Genomic DNA, 19,534 nt, shown 5'->3' on the forward strand with positions numbered 1-19,534 from the left:
TACCGAGTCTGACCCAGCGCGCATGTTCCTCTTCTCGGCCACGCCTTTACTCACGTACGCCACGCCCAATTGCCACTCTTGGCTGAGCCACGCCCAATCGGCAACTAGCAAGCTGGGCGTGCGTTGCCGGAGCGGGCGGGGATCGTTACGTGGCCCGGCTGCCGTCTCTATTCGCCACTCAACCTTTCTGGATTGATTGGTGCGTGGTAGAAGCAAAGGGTAAAACTCGAGAGTTTCGGGCTGACTTTAATTAATCAGGAAATATTTGTCTATTGAGTTTAAGTCATTCATCCATTCTAGTAATACCTGTTCATGGCTCAGAGAGAAACAGGAAATTTAAAAGATTGCCATCCTCCAAAATTTTAGTATGGCACCTGTCCTCAAGGAGATTAGAGTCTGTTTAAGGGTAAAACAACGTAACGAAGTGCTGCTACATTATGTGGTGCTCATTTTAAGTGATGTAAAATTTCAGAGAGGGAAATTAGTTGGGATTAAGATGAGAAATTTTTCACGGAAGAAAAAAGGGGGACATTGGGCTTCGAAGGATGGTTGGAATGAGAAGAAAGGAGCGTGTAAGTGAAGGGAAACAGAAATGAGATCAGTCTGGTAAGAGTTAAGGCATTAACTGGAAATATTAGGTAATCAGACCATGGAAAATCTCGGAAGGCAGGCAGAAATTTTTATTCTTGATAGGAGAGGCATTCTGGTGTGTTGAAAAGAGTGTGGGATTGGAAAGCCGGAGGATTGCTTTTGAATTTAATCTCCAGCACAAACTAGTTTTAGGTCCTTAGGCAAGTTACAGCCTCTCTGAACTAACTTTAGTCTGGAAAAAAAAAATGATCAAGAGAATCAAATACATTAATGTACATGGCTCTAACAGACGTAGTAGGTTCTCTCAAATTTCCTTTCTGTTCCCTCCCCCCAAAAATGTGTGAACCAGAGAACTGGTAAAACTTTGTTTTTCAGTAGATGAGGAAAACAGTTTTTGAAGGTTAATTTTCTAGTCATAATATCTCAAAGCTAGATGTGGTAGTCATGGTATATGCCACGGCTTGGAAATTTCCCTTTCTGATTTTCATATTTTATGCGAATGAAAGCAAGTTAGAATGGGTCACTCTCTTCCTTTGGGTGCTATTGGAGGGAGTTTTTAGTTTTTTGTTTTTAATAAACACCAATTGACAGCTATATCCTCCACGAGCCATCTGCAGTCACTGCTTATGTAATTGTAGCCCCATAAAAGGTAGGTGCAAAGATGATTTTCTGCTGCCCTGTGCCCTGTTCTTTTAGCAGGGTTATACTGGATGAATTAGAATGGGAATAGTCTTCTACACTGTCCAGTACGGTAGCCAGTAGCTATTTAGAGTTTAGTTAAAATCAAGTGAAATTAAAAATAAAGTTCTTCAGATGCCTTAGCCACATTCCAAGAACTTAATAGACGTGTGGCTAGTGACTCCCATATATTGGATAGCACAGATATAAAATATTACATCATTGGTCTGACTGAGACTGAAAGTTCCAAGATTCAAGAACTCACATATTTGGAACCTGGTGCTGGCTGCAACCTTGGTCTCTCATCGGTCAGTAGTCTAGCCCTAGCTTCTTGACTTGGTGGCTGGCAACCAAGAGGGTGAAAATGGAAGCTGTGGGACTCCTTAAGGCATAGGCTTGTAAGTCAAACCTCATCACTTCTTTTTGGTTAAGACACAGAGCCAGCCAGCATTCAGCTAGGGGTGACATAGACTCCACCTCTTGTGAGGAATGACTGAATGACGCCACAAAAGGCATATGTGATGGGAGAATTTGACAGTTGGGCTGTCTTTGTAAATCTACCAGTTTAAGATGAGAGAATCTGGCAGTGGAAATGGGAAAGGAGGGATAAGATATTACTCTTAAAATTTGATACATTTAACTGAATACAACACTTTAGATTTATTCTAAATAATTCAGAATGCAGTAGGGTTATTGTTTTTATTATCTGGACAATCCTATTAAAGTAGACCAAAGTTGTATTTGCATTTTTTGGCAGTCACATGACACTTTGTTCATGCTAAGTTTGTGTTCATTTTGCGAACATAGCTCTTTTCCGCACAACATGCTGCCAACCCCAGTCTTGTACTTGCGCGATGGATTCTCATAAATGTAAATGTAGGAACTTAAAACACAGGATACATGAAGATGATATTTGTGTGTGTGTGCAAATGTGTATCTAGAGTCAGCATTTAAAGAATCTGTGATGCTTGGCACTCTGGCTCTTCAGCTTAGAATTTGCCTGAAGCTTTTTTTTGTCCCCTAAAAAGAGGCATCTCTTTTTTCACTGTTGCTCACTGGGCTAATACATCTGTGGTGGTTTTCTACTCATCCAGAGCAAGGCCATATAGTTTGAAGTTGTTCTTTGATAGGATCTTTTAGAGGATTTTTACTTCTTCCTCTGTTCCTGATTGACCTGCTTAAACTCACCATCCAGCAAGCATATATGTTAACTGGTGAGTGGAGTTGGGTAACAATAAGCCTTCCAAATATAGTAAATTATCTCTTCCCTTTAACTTGCCTCTTAGTCTGTTTCATGTTCAATCAGAATTGGGAGCCAGCATTTAGGAAACTATTCAAGAAGCTAGACAGGGTATCTTTGGCAAGGTGCAGGTACCACAGAAGCATAGCCCAGAGTAAGCTTACTCTTCTTCTGATTCCTTTAGTCCTCCTTATCTGTACCCTTCTTTTGTCTCTGTTTCGTTTTACTCTTTATCCTCCTTGTATAACCTGACTTCGAAGCTCTTCCCCCTGCTCCCATTTTTGCTCTTTTTGTTAAAATTATCCCTTTACTTTGGCATCTCCGATAACACAGTCTCCTGGTTCTCCTTCTACTGCTCTGTTCATTATCACTTTTCCTTTGCAGGTTCTCTAATGTTAGATAGCTTCAGGGATCTGTTCTAGGCCTTCATCTCACCCCACATGTTCTTACTGGGCAAATCTATTCATTCTTATAATTTTCATCTGAAATTATTTCAAAATCTGTATCTCCTGCCAGACTGCATTTTGGAACTCCAGACCCAAATGCCTAGTTGTCAACTGGAAGTCTCTATCTGGATATCTCACAGGTACTTTGATCTGAATGAAACTCCCATTCCTCATACTTGAAATATTTCTTATCCCAGTTCAAGGCATCAGCATCTTCTCCACTGCCCAAACCTGCAACCACTCTCTTTAACCCTAACATCTGGTCACAAAGCGCTACTAATTTTACAAAGCGCTACTAATTTTACCTCCTAAATATACTTTCATGTCTCATCCTGCCTCTAGGTTTACCTACCTCCAAAAACAAGTCTGATCATGTCAGGACTCCCCTTCCTAACCTCCAATGGGAAATTCCCAACTCAGGATGTCCCATTGTTCTGAGGATATAGTGCAAACCCTTTAACATGTCTTACAAGGCCCTCCATGATATTACATACTTAATGTTTGTATCCCTTGAAAATTCATATGTTGAAACTCTAATCCCCATCATGGCTGTATTTGTATATGGGACCTCTAAGGAAACAAGGCTAATGAGGTCATAAGGGTAGGGCCCTGATCTAACAGGATTAATGTTCTCATTAGAAGAGACACCAGAGAGTTGGCTTCTCTTTCTCTGCCACCCTCCCCTGTTCATATACTTTGAGGAAAGGTCATATGAGGACACAGCGAGAAGGTGGCCATCTATCTGCAAGCCAGGAAGAGGGCTCTCCCCAGAGACCAAATTTGCTAGCACTTTGATCATGGACTTCTAGCCTCCAAAACTGTGAGAAAATAAATTTCTATTGTTTTAAGCAGGCCAGTCTATGGTGTTTTGTTATAGCATCTTGAGCAGACTAATATGGTTGATTATTCTATTTATATTTCATCACCTTTAGGAAAGGCCGAATCATTGTTCTTATTGCTCTTTGAAAAGCATTACATTTAGTAGATGCTTAAAAAATATTGACTGAGTGATTCAAGTGGAAGCTTTTATACATAGTACTTCTTCCTAAAATACTTTCCCTTTACTCTTTAACTAGATGAGTTCTACTCATCCTTCAGGACTCAGCCTTAATATCATGTCCTCAGAATACCCCTGTCCTACCTAATCTAAATGATTAGCTCTACCCTATGATTCTCTCTTACAACACCTTTGCTCTTTTCCTTCATAGTATGTATGGTAGTTTTAATTATATATTTTTAAATATAAGTTCCACAAAAGCAGTGTCTTTGACTTACCACGATGTCCTCATCACCTAGCAGAGTGCCCTGCACAAATATAAACAATATTAAAATATTATATCTAATGATTAAATGACTTGACCACTTAATTTTATCTCTTATTGGTCATAACCTGATGTTTTTTTGATTCTTCCTTTCTGGACCTGGAGAGCATGCTGGTCTTGAAAATAAATCTTTAAGGGATTTAAAGTCAAGGCAATGTCTGAAGTGGTGAAGCTCATCAGAAAATGCATCTTGGCTGAGGTGAGTTCTGAGGTCTGCTACATGGCCTATGGCTAGGAGGGGTAGGCAGACTTCCAAAGCACAGGGAAAAAGATAAACTATAAGCAAATTAGCTTGCCTGGAGAAAAGGCTGTATAAGCTTGGTTGAAATGGTGGTGTTGGAGACAGTTGATAAGCTTTGGGTTCTAGGCTGATGACTTTAGATTTGATAAAATAGACCTAGGGAGCTGATAGTGGTGATTTAGCTAGGGAGTGACCTCATGAGAATGGAATTTGAGAAAGATTATGCTGACAGCTGAGGATTATGTGAAATGGAGGTGAGAGCAGGGGCTGGGAATGCAGCAGAGCCTACTAGGGAGTCTAGGCAGCTCTAAATTTCCATTACTCCAGGATCCTAGATGGTTGAATCTGAAAAAAGATGGACATCGAAAATAGTTCTGAGTTATTGATTTACAGTGAGAAATATTTTTATCCAATTCTTTTGCCTTAGGGCATTTGAATTCTAACTAGAAAGTTACTTGGTGAGTGTACAAACAACAAAAAGAGTCAATTGAATGATATTACTGGCTGTTATCTCTTTTTTCTCAAAAGGGACATATATGCCTGACTACTAGATAAAAAATATCTGTATCATCTGGGGAGGATATTAACCAAATAATAGATTTCTCCTTTTTCTAGGTAGACTTTCATTTTTCTCTGATTGCATAGCAATAGATTAAACACAGACTTGATTATATTCTAGTCTCGAGAATACACTACAGTTGGCTTTAATAGGCTTTGTTGTTGTTTCTTTTGTGTGTCACATATATATGATTTAGGAACTAGGTGATAAGATGGGTTTAAGATATACTGAGTTTGAAGTGCCTCAGGTGAGAAATGTCCAAATGTCAATTGAAAATGTGAAGTTTGAACAGTTTAGAAAAGAAATTGGGTCTGGAGATAAAGATTTTTCAGGTAGAACTAAATGCATTCTTTTTAGTTATATAATATTTTGTAATACCTTTATGAGAGTATTTATCATTACAGAAAAACTATTTATGTATCTCCATCCTCCATACCAGACAGTGAGCTCCTTGGAACGGCCTCTTATTCACTTTAATAACAGTACCCACAGATTGTAAGTGCTCAATTAGTTGAATAAATGAGTGAGAGTAATTTGAATAGAAGAGAGGAGGGTCAGTGGCAGAACTCCGGTGTCGTAAGAACAGCAGAGAAGGCCACATTATCTAGTCACAGAGAAGTCACTGGGGAAGCACTAGAGAGGAAGTCAGAATTCAAGAAGTAAAACAAGTTGGTGGAAAGGGAAACCAAGAAAAGAGAATCATCTTTGGTGTTAAAGGCACGCCCTAAATGCCGAGTAAAAGTCCCTGCTAAGGGTCTGAGTTTCTTTACTGAGAGTCGTGCATGCTGAGGGTGCCAGGCCAGCTCTTTCAGTGATGCCTTTTTGCTTCCATGCTCGCTTGGGGTTCCAGCCTCTCCCCGAGGGAACCTCTACCAGCTCCTATTGTCACCTTAGAGGAGAATCCTGGGTTTTAGTCCCAGGTCTGCCATGACTCCCAGTGTGACCTTGGGCAATCACCTCCTTTTCTCTAGGACTCCAAAGTCCCTTGCAGCTGTCAGGATGTCTGAGGGAATGCAGTTTGGATGACCGGTGAGGATTCTGACTTGTTCTCTGCTGCTTTTCAACTATGAATCTCTTTGCCAAACACCAGCTGTCCTGCCCTCCACTTTAGATGCTCAGGCGGAACTGCAACCCACCTGTTGTTGGGCTCCTCCCAGTGTCTTCCTCCCACGGTTCAGTTTACAGATGTGTCACTAGGTGGCACTGCCTTGGTCGCAGCACAGAAATTAACTTCATTTTGGCTGACTGTTGAGTGATTAGGCCAAACATATGTAGCACTCTCCACCTGTGCTAACCAGGAGCGGAAATGATTTAAAAGGGGTGATTTAAAATGCTCTAAGAGCCAATGATACCATGGTTCTTGAAATGTCGACTTTAGACATAGTTCTACTCCTTTTCTGCCTTTTCATTTGGTGCTCTGGGCCTTAAGGGTCACTGAGACTTCAGGTATTCATTGCTTTTTTTCTCCTTCTTAGGTGGCAAAAAAATCATAGATACAGAGGATCAGGGTAATCATGCTCCTTGATGTATAGCCTTCTTTCACTAATGGTCCATGCAAGGCCTCTCTTGTTTAATTATTTATTCATTCCCTTTGATCTCATTGCCCCATCTCATCCAAATTCCGCTCATGTTGGGCAACCATCAGGTATTTTTAATGTGTATGTTTTTGTTTGTAAGTGTTCTTGAATAATGGGTAATGCTTCTAATATACATGTAAAATTTTTTAATAATGTTTTCTTTCACTCATTTTATCCAAAAGTTATCATTTCAACATGTAATCAATATAAAACTTACTCATGAGATGTATTCCTTCTTTTTTGTCTTCAAAATCCACTGCATATCTCAATTTCCTTCTTTTTTGTCTTCAAAATCCACTGCATATCTCAATTTGGATGCTGAATGTTCATCAGGTATACTTGATCTGTATTTAGATTTTACAAAATTCACAGCATATCTCAATTTGGATGCTGAATGTTCATCAGGTATACTTGATCTGTATTTAGATTTTACAAAATTCACAGTTGAAAAAAAGTAGATTCACATACCTAAGTTGTTCCAAGTATGCTTTAAAATTTTTGAATAGCTCAATAAAGTGCCTCCAAAATCATTTTCCTTTCATATTCGCATCTAAACTGACTAAATTGTTTCATCTGTCTAGTAGAATTGATTTTACTTAGAAGTAAAAGCATATCAATTTCAAAACTACGTCCAAGTTAAATAAATTCACTAATTCTTGTGTCAACTCAGTGTTACTAACATGAAATTCAGGGAGATATTAAATAAATGGAAAAACAACTCTAAATTTATTAATACACAATAAAACATTTAAACTTTCTTGTCATTTTTGCAGCCAGTTGAAGTAATGCTGTTGATTACAATTAAAATCTGCATATTTTTATTAGAAAATATGCATTGATTTGCATCTCGAGAGGTTTCAATTTTAGCATACCTTCTTGTATCTGTCTTGTTAAGTCGCAAATAAGCATTTTCTTGCCGATGAACTTCAATTTCAGCCTTAGGGAGGCACCTCTTAGATTGCAGCTCACCTGCCCTGGGAGTTTAGGGGATGAGAGGGGAAACAACTGTTCAAGTTTGGTTGCCCACTACCTGTTTTTATCTGCTTTTCACCAACACGGAGCATCTTCAGTGCCCTGAAGTAACCCTTACCCGCACCTGGATCACCGGTCTGAGTCACACAGGTGACGGGGCATCACTGTTCTAAGACGGCGGTGCAAGAAAAGAGATGAGAATCCCAGAGCCCCTCTTCTTTTTTGTCACCCCACAGCCATTCCTGGTCACCTCCTGCCCGAAACCAAACCCGCGCCTCGACCTCACACATACACCACTTCAGAACAGGGCCCCCCCTTTACCTAAGAGGTTTCTCACAGTTTTCTTCATATGTTGGTATTTTCTCTCTATAATTCTTCCACGGTTGATCTTGGCAGAGGGAGCAGCAGTCACACTGATTCAATTAGGACTCAAGTTTAAGGCTTTTGAGCACTTGCTCTGTGCTAGACACTGTTCTAAGCACGTCACCCACATTAACTCGTTTAATCCTCACAACCGCACAATGAGGTAGTATCAGCAGCCCCATTTTACACATGGGAAAACTGAGCGAGAAAGAAGTTAACTAGCTTGCCTAATGAACTAATGGAGTCGGGACTCTAACCTAGGCAGGTGGCTCCTGTGTGGGCCCTGCGAGCCCGTGCCTTGCAGCACAGCCCGATTTACCCAGTGCCCTCTATGGACAGATTAGTGTGTGTTGGTCAGGGCGTTGCCCCGTGGTGTCTAGTTTATGAGACACTGGCCAGAAGAGAGGAGGGAGGGTGACAAGGACAAGGCATAACCGGCCAGGCCCACTGTCAGCAGCATTTGATCCCAGGCAGAAGACTCTACCGGCCACCTCTCAGGGCAGGACACAGGCTCTGCGTGGTTAGAGGAGAAGGAAGGAGGATGGGCGAGCGTGCGGAAGCCCAGCCCAGATGAGAGCTGACGTCATTTCTCCTCTGTGCGTTTGCCTTCGAATTTGATGTGTGGTATAAACTGGTTGGTGTAAAATTCTGGCCTTCGTTTTCCTTGCACTAAGTTTGAAGTCCTTCCCACGGGAACATTTGAGTGGGCTGGAGCCAACCCTGGCTCCGGAACCACAAGATGCCTCCCGGGCAGTTGCAAGGCTGCCAATACCTGCTACTATACTGGCTTCTTCACACTTGTGCCTCTTTCTTTCTCTCTTCCTTGCCTTTGCTCTGGTTGGTCAACACGTATTGGGGGGTAAGAACTGGTCATAGGCTCTGGGAAGGATACTCTAGGTGTTTAAGATTTGAAGATGAAAGTCAGAGACCAGGAAGCAGAATGAGGACCGTGAGAAAGTGAAACCGCTCACTCCAGCTACTGGGCTCTTACAGACTGTGAGCATCCTGAGTTTGAGTCATGACAAGGTTAGTGTTGGGTGTCTTGGTTCTTGGCACAGGGCTCTTTCCCAGAAAGAGCCGTTCTCCTCTAGTGACTTCTGAAGTGCCAGACACCTTTTTAGCTGGAGCTGCTTAAAGAGGACTAGAACCTGATTCGAGGGGCATCGCCTCCACCACTGGGGTGAGGCAGGGGCGCTAAGGTTTCAGGCTGGCAGACTCATCTGCTTGTTGCTGACAGTGGGCTGCCTGTCTCCAAGGACTTGCTACATTGCTTTCTGAGCCACAGATATTTCACACAATGGATACCCAGCTGCAGCCCTTCCCCCTACCCATTCCTTTCCACCTCTGCCTCATCCCTAAACCTACACCTTACGCTCTCTCGTTAGCATTTTTGCCCCTCCCTCATGTGGGCCCCTCTCCTGGATTTTTTTTCTGGGAAATCTGAGAACCCTGAGGATATCTCTAGCTTCATTTGCCTGGGGAAGTAAAGAGAAATGAACGGCTATGAAGGTTTTCTATGTGCCAGAGATGGTTCGTGGTGCCTTACTGACATTATTTCATACAAATCTCACAACGTGAGAATGAAATGTGTACTGTTGAGGGTCCTGAGGGGACTGGGCCCCAGATTAGGACATGATGGCATAGCAGGATTCAGACCTATGCTTGTCTGCCTCTGAAGCCCACACCCTTTCTGTGTTTCCGAAGCCCCCGGAGCCCCATTCAGCCTTCCTGGCTCTGTGTGTGTGTGTGTGTGTGTGTGTGTGTGTGTGTGAGAAAGAGAGAGAGAGAGATAGAGAGAGAGAGAGAGAGAGAGAGAGGGAGGGAGAAAGGAGAGGGGAAAGAAAGAAAAAGAAAAAGAAGAGGGAGACGAAAGGAAAGGGAAGGACAACCTTCCAGTTCGCTGTCTTTTGAAGATCACACTTATTCCTGGAATGATTAGAATAACTTTTTTTTTTTTTTTAACAGCAAGGAGACATATGAGAGCATCTCATTCAGTGGTTATTTTAAAACTTTTAAACCATGGAACCAGTTCTTAGAAAATGATCGTGGAATGCCTAGTACATAAAGCACATAGGAGAGGTGTTGATTGATGTGGCAGGGGGCAGGGGAGCTCCAAGATCTGGCTTCTCTGTGTCCCTTGAGCTGGAAGGAAGTCAAGGAGCCTTGGGTGTCTGCTGAACACCGTTTGAAAGCTCCTGATTATCTCTCATTTTAGAGATAAGCAAGCTGAGGCCCAGGGTAGGGAAGTGGCTGGCAAAGTCAGAATTAGTGTCTGGGTCATACATCTTCTGGCCTGTAGCTTTCTGTCAAACCCACAGGACACCTGGTCCAGGAAGGGGGTGCAGGTGGGAATAGAGGGGAGGGAGAGGCTCGGCTTCCTCTTTCTTCTTCCTCGTCACCAACAACCTGAGCTCCCAAACCTTCTAGGGAATAAAGTATTCAGGGAGCAGACAGACAGGGCAAGAGAAGGATGCAAGCAGAGGCATGCAGGAGCAGGTGACAAGATATCAGAAGGAAGAGAGATGGGAGGCAGAAGTGGGGAAGAGGTGAGGGCCAAGGAGCAAAGGAGCCTCCAGGCCAGCCCAGGACCGGAGCTAGCCTAGGTTCTGGGCTCTGGTCTTGCTTTAGTATTCCCTCAGGCAAGTACTTGCCCCTTTTTCTGCCTCAGTTTCCTTTAAAGCCTTCTCCGCTCACAAGCAGTGACAGCATGTAGGCTACAGGAGGGGCAAGATGGTACCAGAGCACTGCACACAGGGCCAGAATTAGCTGCTCGACTCTGGCTGTAAATAGCTGATGTCTTGAGGCAGCTCCAAAGCCTCCCTGGGCCTTATTCTTCACCTACAAAACCAGATGGGATGGGGCGATCTCTAAGGGCCCTTTGGGATCAGAAGGATCTGGGACATGGAGCCTGTACTGAGGGAGCCTGAAAACAGGCAGATGTGGGCTCCAGGGCATCTGCAATTGCAGGTTTAGGAGCTGAAAGGGACCAGGCATTATGTAGTCTAGCAATCTGGTTTTATAAGTGAGGCAACTGGGCCTGGAAAGGCAATGTGACTTTTCTGCCTCTCAGCATTATCTCTCCTTTTCCTCTGAACTATCCAGTCTCAGGATTCAAAGCAATCCTATGCAGCAGATAAGCTTGTTGATGTTTTTCTGAACATTTTATTGACTTCCAACATTTTTTTCAAAACAGCACATGCTCATTATAAAAATTTCCATTAATACAGGAAGTGAAAAAGTAAAAAAACATATTGCTGTTATCGTCCCGTCCTCACCCCCCTAGGTCTCCAGGGGTGTCTCCTGTTAACTGTTTAGTGTGTATTCATCTTGACCTTTCCGATGAGCATACAAACATGGGCCCCCTCCATAAATGGGATTATACTATCAAATTTTCAAGAGTAAACTTTAGAATCAGATACTCCTGGGTTCTAATATAGTTTATAGCTAGTTAGCCCAGTGAACTTTTTACTTGTTACCGTTTTTAGTTTCAATCTCCCATGTGTAAGATGGGAGTGATGATAATATCTACCTTATAGGATCGTGGGGTGAGGATTTAGTGAGATTTTTATATGACTAGTACTGAATAGTGCCTGGTACACACACACACACACACACACACACACACACACACACACACACACGTTCAGGGGGCACAGACCGAGTTAGCGGTATTGTAAAGACGAGACCCAGTTTTCTGACATTTGGTTTCATCACCTTTCAGCCACACCTGTCTGCCTCTCATCCTGATCCCCTGGGCACATGTTATGTGCTCAGTCTTTGTTGAATGAATGAATGAGGTTGGTGGGGGTGATAGATCTAGGGGTCTGAGGTCTGTGGAGTTCCTAGGTGCCTGCTCTGGAAGATGCAGGGTTCACCCTGCGGATTGGGAGGGGGTGGGACAGTGTGTGTTGGCTGGACCAGCTGTTGCTTCAGGGCTCCAGGCCTGAGAGTTGAGCCTCAGGGCAGAGCCGAGGCCCCAGAGTGGCTCTCAGCTTAAAGGATCTTAACTTAAAAGGAATGTGCAGTGGGCTGCCTCTGCTCAGGAGGGGCTAAAAAAAGCCTGACCCTCCCCTGGGCTTTGTGTGAGGGTTATCAACTGCTCAAGCCAGCTCATCTCTCTGGCTGGACGCTGGCATTTTTGAGAGGGCCTGTTTTCCCTGCCCCTCTGGGTTTTCACCAATTGGCAGGAAGGGGTCAGCCTGTCCCAGAGGTGGAGGCTGTGAGAGTGTGAGGTCTGGGGGGAGCGGGCGGGGGCTGGTAGCCCCAAACCTGGTGACAATACACAGTTGTCAGCTGTCCCCTGCTGGTGTTTCTTCCTTTTATAGTCAGCAACAGTTGCTCTTGCTCTCACCCAGCCCCTCTCTGGGGGCTCCTGCCCAGAATAAAAGGGGAGAGAGGCGGCCCAGTCGGCTATCTCGTTTTCCAGGCTCCCCATCTCTTGATTCCTTCCTAGGTCCCACCACCACCAAAGATCTCAACAAGGCGACATGCCCCCCAAGAAGCCTGAGCCTAAGAAGGAAGCGGCCAAGGCAGCCCCTGCTCCGCCCCCAGCCCCTGCCCCAGCTCCTGAGCCCCCCAAGGAACCTGCCTTTGACCCTAAGAGTATAAAGGTGAGTGAGCCTCAGCCTTTGGGAATTAGGTGGAGATGACATTCAAGAACGTATTTGCCTGGAGCTTAAGGATCTACTTCAAGGAGGCTGGGCTGGGGTGAGGGCTACAGTGTCCATGCCCCCAAATGCAGCCCCACAGGGCGGTGGAGCAGGCGTTGGGGCTGGGGAGGGGTGTTTTGGGTTGTAGGCCTTTCTCCTTGAGATCAGGTTTCTGCTCTGTCTAAGGAAACCCTGCTCTGTCACCCCAAACTTATGAAGCAAAGTTGGGAATGGCAGGGAGGTGCAACCAACCAATGATCCTGCCTTTTAAAGGCACAGTGGGGCCACCATGGTGAAGTAAAAGAGACTGACTCTTTCCTTGGGGATAGTATGATGTCTTTAAGGAGAAAACACACAATGATAACTGCCATGTAACTTGGAGTAAGTGATGTACAAGCGAGGGAGTGTGGTCCCTGTGCCTGGGGGGCGCTTCACTCTCAAAGACCCTTGTAGTAGGTGGGGGTTGGGGGGAAGGGGAGGGCTCTAGATACAGCAAGGGGAGCCTGGTTCCCTTTCCTTTTTCCTACCCAGATAGGCCCCTCCTTTTGTGGCCTCAGCCTGTCCTATCTGGAGTATGCAGAGGACAGGCCCATCCCCGCTGAGACCCTCTCTCTAACCTGGTGCGGGAGCCGGTCCTGGTTTCCTCTGGTGCCCCAGCCCTACTTCCTCTACTCTGCCCTGCTTCCCTCACACTGGAAGGTTCCTCTTTCTGGAGCTGATGTAGGCCTCGCATGCTGACTCAGCCATTTTAGGCCTCCCAGCTTTCTGGCCCAGCTGTGGAAGGAATGGAACTGGGAGGGGTTGGGCCAAGGAAGGAGCAGGTCAGAGGCCTCTGGAGAGTGAAGCAATTTTAAGCCTTGGCACCAGAATGTAAGAGGTCAAGTGGCCACTGGTACGAAGAGCTATTAATAACAAACTGGGAGTGGTGGGCCACTGGGAATATCAGCCTTAGGTCAGGGCTGGGGGTGCTGAGGAATCAGAGCAAAATAAGAGCTTGGGACCAGGTTCTGTGACAAATAGGCAGGAAACTGAAACCCTGAGCTCTCATCGGACAACCCTCCGTGGCCTTCTGAGGATTCCTCCCAGCACCCACAGTCCCAGAGCCCCTGTAGTTGTGCCAAGGACCCTGAGGTTGATCTGTGGTAATCCTGCAAGAGGCAGGAATTAAGTGGAACTGGCTTGGCCAAGAGATGGAGGCGGTTGCCCCATCCCTGGGTTTGGTTATAGCACACTGGTCCTTGGTGTCTGGGTAACAGTCACGTAGTAGTACTAGACGAGCGCCTTCTCCTGAGCCTATCACTTTCCTCCATCTACCCCCCTTCCTAAATTTCTCCCCTGCTAGTTTCAATTCTCTTATCCACTTCTGGATCTTCCAGTCTTATGGGTTGTTGAAGGTGCTTTAAACTGGAAAAAAAAAAAAAAATAGATGTCTTCCATGAAGGCCGTTTTCCTTATTATTTATACTTAACCCAGTTCCTTTGCTTAGAAGATTCTTTGCTAAAAGATAGGGCAAAAGTAAATTTAACCACAATATGTGTGGTTCTGACCATATATTCCGATGTTATATTTTTAGACTAATTACACACATACCCCTGGGACTTAAAGCGTTGCAAAAAAAAAAAAAAAAAAGGCAAACTGCACCTCTTCCTCAGAGAGTTTGTGCAAAGCATCCTTTGGCCTATTTAAGGGGTTCCTTTAAATTCCTGACCACCCCACTACCTCCCCTTTGGCAGAGTCCATCCCTGGACATAGCCAGTTCCCTTCCCAACCTGGTGTAACCCCCCTCCCGCTCTCCTAGCTCATTCCAGCCACCTCTAGGGGGTCCTCATTAATGGAGGTCAGCCTACAGTGGGCACAGCATAGCTCAGAGTTAGGACTAGGTATGGTGGGCCACAAAGAAGTTGCTCCAGGATTGGTTACCACCACTAGTGGAGAGGAGATCTGGGGAGAGGGTAGACAAGGACAATGACGTAACATATAGCTCCTAAATGAAGATATCTCATGCTCGGTCATTGTCATTCATTTTCAGAGCCTCCTACCTTCCTCTTATATACTCAGATTTGAATTATTATGCGTTGTGGTCGGGGAGGTGAGAGAAATCCAAAACTTATTCCTTTGCTCAATAAATATTTTTCGAGTGTCTATTCTATGCCATGCATTTCCTTGAACAATAAAAATTCTGCAGGAACCCTGCTTCAAGGAGTTGGGATACATATATAGGCATGACTGGAAAACAGGGAACGTTGAGGGTCCACTCAACTACTCTTGCTGTCCCAGAGTGCCACAGAGGGACATGTGCCAAGGAGGCATTGGGATGGGATGGCGTGAGAGGAAGCTTCACTGGAGGAGGTGATTTAAGGCCAACATGAGGTAGAAAAGGGAGGTCAAAGATGAGGAGTCAGGGACACCCAAAGGGAGAGGAAATGTGGCTTTTGGGACAATTTGTGGAGTAGGGAGAATCTGAAGGGATGAAAGTGAGGGCAGCTTATGGCCGCTAGGACAGGGAATTTACATTTGGCCCAAAGGAATTATAATAGGGAATCAATGTGGTTCTAGAGTTATCTGGGTACGTTTGCTCTCTTACTTGGAGCCATCACTTAACAAGTGTTATGTAGAGAGCTCTGAAGGCTGCGTCCTTTCACAGCCTGCCAGTTCATCAGGAGACATGTTCCACTCAGAGCCGTCAGTCTCCTTCCCTCCTCAGTGGCCTGGTGGAGTTGACCTGACCGCAGCGGAAGCCATTTTTGCTTTCATTTGGAGGCCTTCAGCAGTCTCACTGCTCTGTTTCCCTCCCCACAGATAGACTTCTCTGCCGACCAGATCGAAGGTGAGTACTGACAGCTCCCCATCCACACCCTCTCTGTTGCACTTCCTGGAGGAGGAGAAGGAGTTGTCATCACAGTAATAGTAATCCTCATCATTATCGTAGCAAACTTACATTTGCTACAGATTTGCTATTTGCTCACTTTTACCTATTACTTGTTACTACTTAAGCATGATTTAATTTATTTAGTTCTCACAACAACCCTGTGAGGTAGGGACTATTATCACAATTTACAGGTGATAAAAACTGAGGCACAGAGAGACTGGGTGGCTGGCAGGCAGTTGGTGGTGGAGCCAGGATTCACACTCAGGCATTCTGATTCCAGACGTGAGTTCTCAACTACTCTGACAGGCTGCTGGGAACATAATAGATGCACAGCAAAAACCACTCCCCGTCCGCCCCTCCCTGCCCCGCCAACATGTACTATCCAAAATGTTTAGAAGCCCTCCTTTCTGTTCCTGTTATTGGAAAGCCCTTCTTAGGTTATCAGCTTCCTCCCCCGTTGTCCTGAAGTCTGCCAGGATGCTCACCCACTAATGGTGGCAGGGCCAATGGTGACTTAGGGTGCCCTAGTCCATCTGTGATCTCCATCAGTAACCTTTCTCTATCTTTGACGAGACAGTTTATTTTCTCAATCTTATATAAAGTTTTATTTAGTGTGGCTTCAAGAAAAGCCTCATGATCTCTCACCCACTAACTAGGTGGTTGCCCCTTAGCCCTTCTTCTGTAGGAGTCTGGTGTTTTGAGAATGAAATGTTTCATCGCATGATATCTACTTTACAGTGGGGGCTCACTGTCATTGCAACTTATCCCTCTGTTTCCCCCACCAAATGCCTCCAGGACATAAAATTATAGGCATTGGAAGGGACCTCGAAAGGCCACTTGACTCAATCCCTTGATTTAAAGCATACACTATATTTAAAAAATTAGACTAATACATGAACATGGTAAAAATATCATATACTACTAAAAAAAAAATGAAAAATAAAAATATTTTCCCTCTCTTTCCTTTCATGCTGATTCCTCTCCCAAAGACAACCACCATTAATAGGTCTATGTATCCTTTGAAAAAAATATATAGTGATATACTAGTATGTATGTATGTATAACTCTTACACAGATCAAATCATGTGATACATACTGTTCCATACCTTTTATTTCATATATATTTGGATTTAATAATATATATTATTTAATAATATATTTTTACAGCTAACATTAACAGTTCTACTTTTTTGTTTCTTTTTTTATTTTTAATTTTCAATTAAAAATTAATTAATTTTTAATTTTAAATTAATTAATTAATTTTCAATTAATTTTCAATTAATATTATTTTATATTAGTGTACAGCATAGTGGTTAGACATTTATATAATTTATGAAGTAATCCCTCTAATTACTCTACTACCCACCTGGTTATATGATAACCATACATAGTTCTTACAATAGTGTAGTCATTACAATATTATTGAGTATATTCCCTATGCTGTACTTCACATCTCTGTGACTATTTTGTAACTACCAATTTGTACTTCTTAATCCCTTCACCATTTTCACCCAGCCCCACAATCCCCTCCCATCTGGCAATCACCAGTTTGCTCTCTATCTATGAGTCCAAACAGTTCTACTTTTTAATTCTTTTAAGCAATTGTATAGATTCTCACACATGGACAGAAGTTTTAATTTAATCAGAACTATATTGATAGACCTGTGGGTTGTTTCCAGTTGGGGAATATCAGCATACTTTCTCCAGGCACCACCCTAGAAGTGGGTCAGAGGATACATGCATTTTAAATCGTAATAGTTATTGCCAAATTGCTCGCCAAAAAGCTGACACCAGTTTACCCACACATAGATCATGAGAGCTGTCAGATGAATTTTGAAACTAATGAATTGAATCTGACTCTGTTTTTGCACCCTGTGGATGCTCACTTTCAGTTAATAGTTTGGGGTGCTGTGAAGTTCTTAAAATTAATTTTAAGGAATTTTAGTTAAATATATACTTTTGTGTATAAACAAACATAGCAGCACACAGGAGGACCAGAAAATCAACTAATGATGGAAATATTTTATTTCTCAAATGGGAATCATGGTCTTAGCCAATTGAGACAGCCAGTTGCCTCTTTTCTCCACGAAGATTTTCAGGGCTGGGGGCCTAACTCATTTCAGTCTTTCAACCCTCTCTGACTTTGAAGATATTCTTCCTTAAGTTGGATCTGAATTGTTTCCGATTTAATTTTATCCCTCCTATCTCTTCATTTGCTCTTTGGCAAAGCTCAAGATGATTTTCTTATGTCATGTTGGAAAGAACATTTTTTGGAATCAGGAGACTTTCGTAGTAGCCCTCATTCTGCCACTATTGGTCATGAGACTTTGAGCAAGTCACTTCTTTAAACCTTAATTTTCTTGTCTGCTAAGTGAGGTTCTTTTCAATTCTGTAACTCTATTTGACATCATCTAGATACCCTCCACATATTCGAAAATAGTTATTAAATCTCTTTGTAGTTTATATTCTCCTGGTGATATGGCACAAATTTCTTTTATGATTTTTTTTTTTTTTCCTCATAGGATCTAGCTTCTATCCCTTGACTTCCTTCTCTGGTCCCTCTCTAGGTTTCCATGTCCTTCTAGGAAAGGGTGACCGCCATTACTCATTGCTCTAGCAAGCAGCCGACTACTACAGGCCATTGAGGAAAGGTTTCTTCTGGGCCCATAAGCATCACTTCTCATACACCTCAGGATCACACTGGCTTGATTTTTTTTTTTTTTCTCTGTAGCAATCCTAAACTTTAGTGTTAAATCTGACTTTTATTAAATCTTCTGAATGACTGAGAAAATTAACAAGTCTGAGTTCAAGCAACAAATATATATATATTTATCGAGTACTGAATTTGGGCCAGAAGCTATACTAGTTTCTTTATAAGTTAAAAAAAAAAAAGAGTTAAATCTTTTTAACGAAGCCATGAGGTCAGTATTATTTCCTTTTTATAGAGGAGGAAATCAAGGTTTATCAAGGTTAGGAAACATGACCAATGTCACTCAGTTAAGTGGTAAAATTGGGATTAAACTCAGTAAGGTAATACTAACAGCATTATTTGAGCATTTATGCAGTTCATTGTGTTAAGATTTTTTACATAAATTATTATGTTTAATTTGAATGTAATTTAAGAACCCTGTGAGGTAGGTGCCATTTACAGAAGAGAAGAGGTTTATAGATGTTAAATATTTACTTGCCAAAGGTCATGCAGCTAGTAAACAATGAAAATGGAATTTGAACTCAATTATTCAGTAATGTGAAAGACAAATGGTTTTGTATCTTTAAATTCATGTGATGCCTAATAAAGAGTTGCAAGTAAAAGTCTTGGGGAATCCGCTTTGGCATGTGGAATGATTTGTAAATAACCCATATGCAGCCTCTAAGGAAATAGTCGTTTCTGAAGTACTTGGAGAGGACGCAGAAGGGCTTTTCTCCTAAGCAGTTTACACATTCTTTGGTTTATGTCGTTAATCTGCTTAGTAAACCATTTCTTTGTGGACAGCATAAGGTAACATCAATGCATTCGCAGTTTAATTGTCCCCAGTAATAAATTGCTTGAATCCAAATTAGTAAGGGATTAAGGTTCTTTGTAAGGGCCCGGGAGGACCTTAATTCAGCCTTGCGCCTTGGACACCTGTCCCGGTCTCTTTGGGGAGTCTAGTCCCTATAGATCTGAGCTGGCGGGAGAACCAGAACACACAGTAATAGCCACCGTTTGTAATCCCCCCAGCAACCCGGTCAGGGACGTTATAGCCTCACTTAGAGCTAAGAAAAGGAGACGCCGCGAAGGTTAGTAGTTTGCCCAAGGCCATGCGCGGGTCGGTGGCATGGTGGGGTTATCTGACTGTTTCCACCAGGTCACTTTGTCTAGCCTGGGAGCCACCCCCCCACCCACTTCCCGTCAGCCTGGAGCAGGCAGTACTGGTAGGAGCTGACTTTCTAACAAGTCTTATCGCTTTTGCAGAGTGCTTCCGCCTCCTGCCCCTCCTTTGAGGAGTTCCAGTAACTGGGAGGGCCGGGATCGGGGTGGGGGTAG

General features: G+C 43.4%; 1 protein-coding gene across 1 annotated transcript in view; it reads left to right on the forward strand.

The window, feature by feature from the left end:
- Positions 1-97: 97 nt before the first annotated feature.
- The window catches only part of MYL4 (myosin light chain 4), a 22,383-nt gene continuing 2,946 nt past the window's right edge, over positions 98-19,534 (forward strand). The window contains exons 1-5 of the mRNA XM_025045616.1: positions 98-199; positions 3,026-3,095; positions 4,383-4,476; positions 12,443-12,599; positions 15,438-15,465. Of these exons, the coding sequence (XP_024901384.1) occupies positions 12,477-12,599; positions 15,438-15,465 (151 nt within the window). The 5' untranslated portion in view covers positions 98-199; positions 3,026-3,095; positions 4,383-4,476; positions 12,443-12,476. The remainder of the gene's footprint in view (positions 200-3,025; positions 3,096-4,382; positions 4,477-12,442; positions 12,600-15,437; positions 15,466-19,534) is intronic.

The sequence above is a fragment of the Pteropus alecto genome, unplaced genomic scaffold (assembly GCF_000325575.1).
Source record: "Pteropus alecto unplaced genomic scaffold, ASM32557v1 scaffold313, whole genome shotgun sequence".
In the NCBI taxonomy this organism is placed as follows: domain Eukaryota; kingdom Metazoa; phylum Chordata; class Mammalia; order Chiroptera; family Pteropodidae; genus Pteropus; species Pteropus alecto.